At 43.8% G+C, this 11248-nt stretch overlaps 2 protein-coding genes across 4 annotated transcripts in view; one reads left to right on the top strand and one right to left on the bottom strand.

The window, feature by feature from the left end:
* Positions 1 to 730: 730 nt before the first annotated feature.
* LOC138744662 (putative nuclease HARBI1) lies at positions 731 to 4198 on the bottom strand. Its single transcript, XM_069901168.1, has 3 exons — positions 2947 to 4198; positions 2741 to 2855; positions 731 to 2468 (listed from the first exon to the last, which is right to left on the bottom strand). Exons 1-3 carry the CDS (start codon positions 3750 to 3752, stop codon positions 2049 to 2051), a joined length of 1341 nt encoding a protein of 446 aa, XP_069757269.1. The 5' UTR covers positions 3753 to 4198; the 3' UTR covers positions 731 to 2048.
* Positions 3823 to 11248, top strand: part of cbfb (core-binding factor subunit beta) — an 89913-nt gene continuing 82487 nt past the window's right edge. The window contains exons 1-3 of one of the 3 annotated variants that reach the window (XM_069901181.1): positions 3824 to 4269; positions 5448 to 5534; positions 8954 to 9070. In XM_069901181.1, coding sequence (XP_069757282.1) covers positions 4192 to 4269; positions 5448 to 5534; positions 8954 to 9070 — 282 coding nt within the window. In that variant the 5' untranslated portion in view covers positions 3824 to 4191. Of the gene's footprint in view, positions 4270 to 5447; positions 5535 to 8953; positions 9071 to 11248 lie in introns of all 3 variants that reach the window. The other 2 variants (XM_069901180.1, XM_069901182.1) reach the window with 2 other exon arrangements.

Genomic DNA, 11248 nt, shown 5'->3' with positions numbered 1-11248 from the left:
GTCACTGCCATTTTGAACAACTACTTGACCAACCTATGCAATGTTTATTGATGAAATAATTTATCTGTTGATTAAAAAATGGCAGAACTGAAAAGACAAAAAATAGTAAAGGAGTGCCGAAAATTTCATATATGGTGAGAAAATTAATATTTTTTCAGAGAAGTTAAGGGTAAGTTTGTTTGTTTGATTTTCAAGGACTCTGTTAGTATCTACAGATTTACACAATGCATCATAATCATTAAGGTGAACACTTGAGCCATGAACTGTATTTATTTAGAGTTATGGAGGAATATTGGAGACTGCCATGTCCCTTTTTTGATCTTTTCTCCTGTTCTTATTTTGTAACCATCTTTTTATATTGTACTACATTTTGAATGAGAGTTTTAAAGTGTTTTAATGAATTATTTACACATACCTACTGTAATATGTGGGCACATCAATAAACTACCTGTAATGTCAACAGTTAAACTGTTCAGAAGTGCCATACAGTTATATAGAAAACAAATTTTGATGACACAGCTGTTTACTGGTCTAAAAACACAATTTTTCTTACAGTGTAACTGGTTGAAAACTTCCGGCCTTAATATTGTTTAGCCGGGGTGACTCCTTGTATTTTTCTGTATGTGGCCCTCAACCAAAAATGTTTGGCCACCCCTGCCTGAAGTGGTTTTCCACTGTGAACTGGCAGCCTGCAATCATTGTCCTTGATAAACTAGTTCACTTCTCTGTATACATTTAGTATTTATTTATTACACATAAATTCTGAGAGCATATTTTATTCCTTGTCTCAAATTTTTTGGTAGAGATTTGCAAATTTCTATTATCTGAACTGCTTGAAATGTGGGGGTACTGTGACAGAAAATAATGTTTTTGGGAGATAAATTGAGGAAAGGTTTGTTAAGATTAGGACACATACAAACACTTTAAAACAAATCTTATTTGAAATACTGGAGCTCTGCTAATGCTAGACATATTGGCTCCACAGTCTTTGCAAGAGCATTGGAGAGTGCCCAAGAGACTTCACTAACAGATTGTTGTTTACTAAAAGGCAACAGATGAAAGATCTTGTCGGAGCCGCAGATTGCCTGGACCTGTTCTAAGAGGGTCATGTGGTTTGGCAAGCAGAGTCAGTCAAACAGGTTTTCTCTCTGAGAGAGAGAGAGAGAGAGAGAGAGAGAGAGAGAGAGAGCATACACACAGAGTTCAGTGTTACAGTCAGAAACAGCTGTTGGGACTAGAACAGGACAAACTGGCAAGCTTATGGAAAACCCCATTTGGAAGACGTGTTGTGAGTTCTTAGTTCAGCCTGGTCAAAGCCCTTGTGGTTCACGCAAGAGGAGAGGATTGGCTGTCTAATGCTTCACTTGGAATAAGAAAAAGAAGGAACTCTGTGGTGATCTGACGGAAAGAGGTTATTATCTGGCGAACCCTGAGGGGGCAAGTTTTGTCAGCAAGACACAGAAGTGGCTGATGGAAGTAAATCAGTTGTGGATGTCATGGAACAACAAATCTCTCTCTAGAAACTGACAAGAACCTTCCTGAGTGGTAACCATTTACATTTTGAGAAATTCTGTGCACAGTATAAGAAGTGCCTGCAACCAGTGAACTTGGAGGAAAGAGAAGTGAGATTGGACTGTGAATCAAAGAACCTTTCTGAACTTACATACACATGCGCTTACAATTAGAAGGGGATTAAGTTAGGTTAGTTAAGTCAATAGTGATAAGTTAAAGTGTGAATTTGTTTTCATGTTTAAAGAATTAAAAGCAACTTTTGTTGAAGTAACCATTTGTCTTAGTGAATATCTATTGCTGTTGGGTTTTGGGGTCCTCTGGGCTCGTAACTACACTGTACTAGGTAGTTACAAAGTGGGACAAGAAAGATATAAAGCAAAGATGAGAACTTGAAAACAGATGTCATAGTAGGAATCAATTTAAGGCAGCTGGAAAAGAGGATGAATTAAACTTTTTAAAATTGTTTATATATTTCCTGTTCACTACTGACATGTGCAATATACATTTCTAGAATTGATATTTGCTTGTTAAATTGATTATAGAAGGGACATAATTGCTTCACGGATAGCCTGATGACTCTGTGCTTGTGCATCCTGATTAGCAACTCGCTCAGGTTCCTCAGGGAGATCAGGCAGCTCAGTGTTCCACTCTGGCAAGAAGTGTTCCTTGTTGATTTCACATATATTGTGTAGAACACAACAGGCAACAACAACGTCTGATACAAAACTGGTACAAATATCAAGTCGCTTGGCCAGGCACCTCCAGCGACCTTTGAGACGTCTCAAAGCATTTTCTACCACCATCCTTGCTGAGTTCAAACGGAGGTTAAAACTTTGCTGACGTTGATCAAATAGATGGTGGTTAGTGAACCCCTTCATCAGCCAGTTCCTGAGGGGGTAAGCTTGGTCTCCGATGAGATGCACAGGGATTTCCACTCCGTTAACAGTTTTGGATTTCTGTGGGCAGAGAAATGTCGATTTATAAGTACTTTAGGCAACCTTTGAAATCACAATCAGTTCATTAATGTTTTTTAGTGGCCGTTTTACAGTAACAGTTTAGAACCTGACCCTTGGACTTGTCATAATCTTCATTTGAAGTAGAGTCAGTCAGCCATTCTTTCAGAATATATCATTGTCATTGTATCCTATATGGTTACGTGACTCAAAAAACACACGATGGATTGATCCACACATACATTACTGTATATAAGTGAGGTATATAACCTTACTTCACGTGGGAAGAGGTACCCGCCTTGATCTTCGGCCTTTCTGGAGATGGGAGAGTTGGCTAAAACTTGAGCATCATGCGTGCGGCCAGGCCAACCCACGTACACGTCTGTGAAGCTGGAACGACAAAATATCAGCGTTTATATTGACCTATGAAACCCATTAATCGAGGAAGGCCAATCATTGTAACTCGGGTTGCGATCCTTACCACTGGTTGTGGTCCACGACAGCTTGAAGAACGATGGAGTGCCACCCTTTCTGATTGGAGTAAGCCAGTGGGTCCTCAGGCGGGGGCCTGATGGGGATATGCGTGCCATGGATGGCACCGGCGCACATTGGATACCCCCGCTCTGCAAACCCGTGCATTGCCTCCTGCAGGCGGGCACCACTTGGCAGTTGGACAAAACGTTTCGAGAGGGCTCTGCTCAATGCTCCAGTGACCTGGCGCACCAACACGCACACAGTGGCGACACCCACCCCAAAAATACAACTGATGGATCGATATTCACATGGGGTGGCATACCACCACAGGGCAATGGCCAGTCTCAGCCGGGGTTCCAGGGGCTGGCGCCAGTTCGTCGTCTTGCGCCTCAGTTGTGGCTCCACGAGCTCCAACACGAAGTCAAAGGTGGCCCGAGACATTCGAAAATGACCCCGCCACTCATCTTCATCAAAATTGTTGAGGACATTCGACCAGAAGACCGGGCCGTGCGGCCTCTCTCTCCTCCACATCTTCCGATCCGAGACCAGCGCGAATTGACTCACCAGGAGTAAACGTCTCCGTCTGCGGCATCTCAGGTCCGCGCGTCTTTCTGCCTCAAACATCTCTCTGCTTCGCTTCAATTTCTCCTTCAGCGCGTTTCTGATCGCACGAACGCGCTGCTCGCACGAATTCTGCGTCCACTTGCGCATCATGAAGTCGTGGACCATGCCCAGGAAATGGGCTTGCACTCGGAGAGTGGTCGTGTACATCTTCACGGCTTGCAGCATAAGCACATCGGGATCGACCGCCATGTTCGCGTCGAGGCCAACGTCCTCCTCACAGCCCCAGGCAGCTCGCTGAGTGCGCCTGCGCACGACTCACGCCCGCGCTGCCACCAAGGCGCGGGGGTCCACGGGAGGGCCAGTGCGCTTGCGCGCCGTGGCCGGTTGTGAGGATGGTGCAGTGTGAGTGAACCAAGTTCGATTCCTCCAGAGGAAGTGAGAGCTCGAGAGGGAGGGCCGTCGGAAAGGCGCCGCAGGACGGGAGGAAGTCAGCGCGCGAGCGAGCCCGTGAGAGAGGCGGCGGGACAGGCAGCAAGCATTTGGTCCGCCCGGAGAGCTGGCGACCGGCGAGGAGGAGGGAGGGCGAGCGCGAGTCCGCACGACCCAGCCCGCCGAAGGCAGACGAGAGTAGGGCAGACGGGCGGAGACTCGGGGTGGTGGTGGTGGTGGTGGGGAGGAGGAGGAGAAGATGCCGCGGGTCGTCCCCGATCAAAGGAGCAAGTTCGAGAACGAGGAGTTCTTCCGCAAACTCAGCCGGGAATGTGAGGTGAGCGCGGGCGTGAAGTTGGGGGTGGGGGTGGGGGTGGGGGTGGGGGGGAACACATGGTGACCAGCTGGAGCCGGCCCGCCGGCCGTGGCGTCAGAGGAACTGGTCCTCTCTTGGAAGTTGAGGAAAATGTCCTGGGAGTTCTCCACCCTGACGGCCCGGGAGGTGGGGTGGGGTGAGGGGTTCCCTCTCCACCCTGACGGCCCGGGAGGTGGGGTGGGGTGAGGGGTTCCCTCTCCACCCTGACGGCCCGGGAGGTGGGGTGGGGTGAGGGGTCCCTCTCCACCTTGACGGCCCGGGAGGTGGGGTGGGGTGAGGGGTCCCTCTTCACCCTGACGGCCCGGGGGGTGGGGTGAGGGGTTCCCTCTCCACCCTGACGGCCCGGGGGGTGGGGTGAGGGGTCCCTCTCCACCCTGACGGCCCGGGAGGTGGGGTGGGGTGAGGGGTTCCCTCTCCACCCTGACGGCCCGGGAGGTGGGGTGGGGTGAGGGGTCCCTCTCCACCCTGACGGCCCGGGAGGTGGGGTGGGGTGAGGGGTCCCTCTTCACCCTGACGGCCCGGGAGGTGGGGTGGGGTGAGGGGTTCCCTCTCCACCCTGACGGCCCGGGAGGTGGGGTGGGGTGAGGGGTTCCCTCTCCACCCTGACGGCCCGGGAAGTGGGGTGGGGTGAGGGGTTCCCTCTCCACCCTGACGGCCCGGGAGGTGGAGTGGGGTGAAGGGTCCCTCTCCACCCTGACGGCCCGGGAGGTGGAGTGGGGTAAAGGGTCCCTCTCCACCCTGACGGCCCGGGAGGTGGGGTGGGGTGAGGGGACCCTCCCTCTCCACCCTGACGGCCCGGGAGGTGGGGTGGGGTGAGGGGTTCCCTCTCCACCCTGACGGCCCGGGAGGTGGGGTGGGGTGAGGGGTTCCCTCTCCACCCTGACGGCCCGGGAGGTGGGGTGGGGTGAGGGGTTCCCCCTCCATCCTGACGGCCCGGTGGGGGGGGTCTCTTTCCACCCTGACCGCCCGGGAGGTGGGTCTCCCTCTTTCTCCAACTTGTGCATTCAAACTTTTCCCCGGATATCCTGGCTTGTTGCGAGAAGCTCTTTCTCTCTCTCTCTCTCTCTTGCTGGGGGTGGGGAGGAAGAGTTTGTTTGTTCGGCCTTCGCCTCGGTGATCGTTTCTTTTTGTTAAAACAGATTAAATACACGGGTTTCCGCGACCGGCCACACGATGAGCGACAGATGCGTTTTCAAAATGCCTGCAGGGACGGCAGGTCTGAGATCGTAAGTAACCAAGAGGCTCCTTCACTTCCTTCAGAGCCGATCGCATGAGCACGCTGCCGGGCGGTAGGCGCCAGACGGACGTGCATCTAATTGTTTCTCTGACTTGCAGCTCATGTTTGTGCTTTTAATCAACGTGCAAAAACCCAGGTCAATATTTGGTGTCGAATCCTCTCCATGCAAAAGTGCGCGCCCACGCCACTGGAGTTGAAGGACTGATTCCATTTGCACCGATTATGTTTGTTGCAGTTTTACTTCCGGACCATACCGTTTTCGCTGTTGCTCCTTGACAAATTGAAGATGAAATAATAAATGCTTTGGATCATGTTAAATACTACAAATATAATTTTAACTATGTATTCAGTATTAGCCTCCTCTTCCCCCTCCTTGGCGGACAATATAAATTGCCTTCGATTCTGCCAGATTTTTTTTCATGCTTTCCTCGGAATGCTTGCTTCTCTCAAGCAGAAAAATAATGGGGAGACTATCATTTTAGTTATTTGCATTGATCAACGAGTAGATTTTTTATGCTCTACTTCATTGCAGCTAACATCTGTGGACATGAAAATTTAATTCCCATTTAGCTTTCAATACATTTTTCAGGCTTTCATGTGAGATAGTTCATTCACAAGGTAAATTTTAAAAATTGAACGGGGAAGGTTGCATGAAGGTGTATTTTACCGTGGTAAGTTTGTATCAGAAGGAACTTTGTGAAGTGGATACCATTTTTGCTTGGAAAATTGTCCTTTTGAAGGGAAATTTATGGCTTGTGCCAAATCCTGATGAGCAGTTTAATATAAATTATGCATTTTAGTAGTTCGATTAGAGTTCTTTGTTTTCTTATGAAAGGTGAGGGATATGGCCTAAATATATTCATTTTAATGGTTATTTTCAATGTTTATTTGGCATCTTTTATTATTTACGTTCTTGGATTTAAACCCTTTTGCCCTTGTATCTGAAATCCTCATTTATCTGAAGTATTTTGGACTCGTAAGTGAAAATATTTTCGGTTAATTGAGGATTTCAGAAAACAATCAGAAATCTTCATTTATCTGAAAAATTTTGAAGCCAAAATTATGTCATTCACCTCTGAAGAAGTTCGAATAAGTGAGGATATCTGGAAAAATCAGAAATCCTCAGGTATTAGAATTTTTTTGGAGCCGAACTGAAGTCGCAGGTTGAGAATTAAACATTATTTCATGGTTGAAAATTGTTGCTGTTTAAACACTTACAAGAGATTTGCTGTTGCTACTGGGCTGTTTTTTTTAAAAATAACCAGTTATTTGAAATATTGTTTATCTGAAATAAGCCTGGCCCCGGCTATTTCAGATTATCAGTTGTACTGTATGTGTATATTACATAACTCCCTACACTGTTCTTATTTCCTCATTGGAATGATGCTTAGTTTTTACAATTTTCTTCACACTGAGTGTTAATGGGCAATTTGTGGAAGATATCTTTGATGCTCTGTCCTCGTCTGACATTTATGCATGAATCCTTCCAGTTGTGATTTCTACAAAATAAATCATCCTGTGAATTTGTTTCCTATTCTTTTCTACGTTGCTCCATACATCTCTTTCTAATTTTCTCCCTTTCATTGCTGTACGCTGTAGGCCGACTCGAATTTTTCAATCTCAAAACTGGGATCAAGTATGAATCTTAGTATATTCTCTGGAAATGTAATGTGGCCAAGAAACTTTGAAGAGTCATATTGGCTTCAGACATTTTCCAACCAGTATGATTTAATCCATGTTCCATCCTTGTGCTTAAAACATGGACATTTGTTTTTAAAATGTAGCCTTGAAATCTGTCAGAGTTTAGCTGTTTCCTTGGTTGGTTTATGCTGCATTTTACCACCTAACTACGCAAACCCTCAATATCAGAACTACTTTTAATACAGTTATTAATAGGTCTGAAAGTCTTCCATTGCTACTGCTTCCAAGGCTCAAATCTCATTCTGATTGGTAATATCCATCAATAGAATTCTCACATATTTGGAAAATGTTTTTTTAAATTGACAGACATCTTGTGTTTGGTGATTAAGTAGTGCCTTTTATAACTGATTATTGAGACTTGCCAGGTTTGGGAAATTTTTAAAATTACTTTTGAATATGGTATTTCTCCATTTGCCTTGAAACTGTTTGTTTTTAAGTTACTGAAATCTTTTTGATCAAATAATTAGGATGAAGGAATATAACAGCAGCCTTTATTGAGACGAAAATGGAAAACAGAAAAGGGAGGGGTCAAGGTGATAAGATATTGGACAGAAGGTGGAGGGACAGATAGGGGATGAGAGAAAAGTGAGTAGATAAAGGAGAATTGGAAACAGTGGGCTGGGGTTTACCCAAATTTGGAAAATACAACGTTTGTGCCTTTGGATTTGAGGATATGAGGTTTTACATTTAGCCTCACTGGCTAAGGGTGAGGACCCATGTCTGTGTGGGAATAGTGAGATGAATTAAAATGTCTGGCAAACAACAGTTCCAGCTCACATCTTTGGACAGAGCGAAGATTTATTTCATTTATCCTTCCCATTTTAATCTCAATAAAGGGTCCGGACTTGAAATATTAACTGATGATTCTCTCCATGGATGCGACCTAACCCACTTGAGTTCCTTCAATCTCTCGTGGTTTACTCTAGACTCCAGCATCTGCAGTTCTGTTTCCTTTTTAATTAATGTCTTTGTTTTACATTATTAAATGAGTGAAATTTGTGTCTTTGTTTTACATTATTAAATGAAGGAAATTTGTGTAATTGAGCAAAATGAATTCTGGGTCCAAATGTCTAGAAGCAAACACCAGTTGTAATAATTGTCAGAAATAATGCTGAAATCTGACTATTTTGGCTTGATTAGCTCTTTTTTCTCTTATTTGTTCTCACCACTAACTGCCTTACACAACCACTAATCTCCCAGCCCCATTCTTTGCCCCACCTCCCTCAGAATGTCACTGATACAATCGCTATAAATAATGTAGGTAAGACACATTGATGCATCACACGGAACATACATAAATGTTATCATTTTCTAAATCTTTAAATAAGGTGTATAGATGGTGGATATTGTGATATCTATTTCATAATAGCTATTTTATTGTTTGTCAAGAGATATCACTGCTTCTAATTTTGAAATGACATTGTTGTTCTGGGAAGTGACAGTGCATTGATTGATGACTTGGATATTGAGAAATAGTCCATCTATAATATCGATTATTTCTGGGCAGTGTGTTGTAGTAGAATTAGATGTCTGCAACTGTACATTTGATAGAATTGATCGAGTCTGTTTTTTTGCATTTCTGGAGTTTAGCATGTACAATGTTCCCTGGCAGACACCAATCTTGGAATTCATTGCTGATGTAACAAAAATGCGTAACTTATTTAAAATCCTTTCCTCTGATATATTTTGTATTGATTTTTCTGAAAGGCTTTTGTGGCGACTGGAACTAATCTATCTCTGCAGTTTTTTCCGGCAAACTGGCATGGAGAGCAACGGCAAACACCCACTAGAGAATATGTGGACTTTGAGCGTGATCCAGGCAAGGTAAGAAATTGGTAGAAGTGACTTGATGATGGCCCAGCAAAACTTGAAATGGAAGTTTTAGACTGCTGTTTTAACTCAGCACCAAAATACCATATATACTTGTGTAATTGCCAAATTTTTTGGACCACTTTTTCAGGGTCAACTTTTACACAAGTCAAACTTTTGATCTCGGTAATTACCTGCATTGTTCAAGGTGTCGGGAGCTAGTATGGTCGGATAATAAGTCAGTGGTTGGGGGATCGGGAACTCAGATGGACAGGCGGCCTGGGCATTGGGAGTTCGATGGATGGGTAGTCAGGGCGAGGATCCGCGGTTGGGAGTTTGGATAGGTGAGCAGGGCCATAAATTGGGGGGGGGGGGTCAACTTTTACACAGGTCATAAGAACATTAGATTTTTGGGGCAGGGTGTCAACTCTTTTATGGGTCAACAATTATACAAGTATATATGGTATTTCAAATTGAGTTTGCTCTTAAATGGTTCTTTTAATATTTGATTTATTCAGTTTGGATAGTTGCACAAAAAATATCTTGGCTGAAGTTGTAATGCTTCACTGATTTATAAATTGTATTAACAAAAGGAAATGCTACATTGTTTCATAAGAAATTACAGGCTCTTTACACTGAGGTGTGCAAAGAATTTCATGGCACTCTTTCGAGAGATTGGAATTGTGACTTGAACAGTACAATAAAAGTGTTCATTCAGAATCCTTGATTTTGGACTTGCAGATTTTCTGGACTACTGAATACTATTCCAATCAATACTCTGACACACTAATTTTTTCAATGTTACATGATAATATAATTTTCTATCTTGCTAGTAAATTTAAAGGGAGCACAGGAACTGATAAGCGAGCACCTTGTTAGCTGGATGCAAACTGTTGTGATTTTCAAGCATTAGATTATCAGCGTTTTACTACATTATCCCTCAGAAGTATCATTAATATTTAGCATGTAGAAGCTTGCATCTTGCCATTGATGGCAATTTCATTCAGCTTAATGCTTTGGAATTTTATGATTGATTTATTAATACATGTATGTCTGTCTTTGCCAGGAGAGCTTCGATTTAATTGAACAAAAAATAGCCCACCAGCAATTGGATTTTTCTATCAGGCTGTAACCATTTACCAAGAGATTAAAGGTTAATCAAATTTTATTTTCTCACTCACTGTAGTGAGTTTTTATCCCCAAAGGTTCAAACTCTTAATTAGTGCACAATAACTTCAGTGTCAGTTGTGCACAAAATGTCATGTAGCTGGTTAGGCGACTCTTAAACCCATGACCTATACCAGAAAGCACAAGAGTAATGGTTATTTGGAACACTGCCACCTACAGGTTTCCTGCCAAGTTCCATGCCTTCCTGATGGCAATATATTCCCTTTCCTTGGTTAACACTGTAAAACCCTACTTAATCAACATTACTGCCAAAAGTGGTAACACCAGAACTGCAGTGATACATGAAGACTGCTTGTCACCATTTTCTGAAAGACAGACATGAGTATAGCTGCCAGCCTTGTGAAGATGAAAATTTGCTTCATGAATGGGGTTTTTTGGTAGACAGAGAAGATAGTCACTGAAAGTACAAACTGCTAATATATTCCTGAAGACAGTTTCTCCTTGGGTATCTGCAGCCATACGATTAATATATTTGGGCAATGCAGTTTACAAGCATCAGTTTACAAAGCAGTTTAAAACAATTAGAGAAAAGTTGAGCTTTCATCTTAAAATTTTGGATGTTTGAATTCCTTGTTAATAATGAGTGGTCAGTTTTTTTCTAGTATTTTGTTACCAAGTAATATAAAGATGCTTAAAGATGCCTGTTTGGAAGCAGCATAAAGATGCCTGTTTTGAAGTAGCATAAAGATGCCTGTTTGGAAGCAGCATAAAGATGCCAGTTTGGAAGCACCATAAAGATGCCAGTTTGGAAGCAGCATAAAGATGCCAGTTTGGAAGCAGCATAAAGATGCCAGTTTGGAAGCAGCATAAAGATGCCTGTTTGGAAGCAGCATAAAGATGCCTGTTTGGAAGCACCATAAAGATGCCTGTTTGGAAGCACCATAAAGATGCCTGTTTGGAAGCACCATAAAGATGCCTGTTTGGAAGCACCATAAAGATGCCTGTTTGGAAGCACCATAAAGATGCCTGTTTGGAAGCACCATCAAGATGCCTGTTTGGAAGCAC

This window comes from Narcine bancroftii, chromosome 10 (assembly GCF_036971445.1).
Source record: "Narcine bancroftii isolate sNarBan1 chromosome 10, sNarBan1.hap1, whole genome shotgun sequence".
In the NCBI taxonomy this organism is placed as follows: domain Eukaryota; kingdom Metazoa; phylum Chordata; class Chondrichthyes; order Torpediniformes; family Narcinidae; genus Narcine; species Narcine bancroftii.
This window is presented reverse-complemented; position numbering and strand designations above follow the sequence as displayed.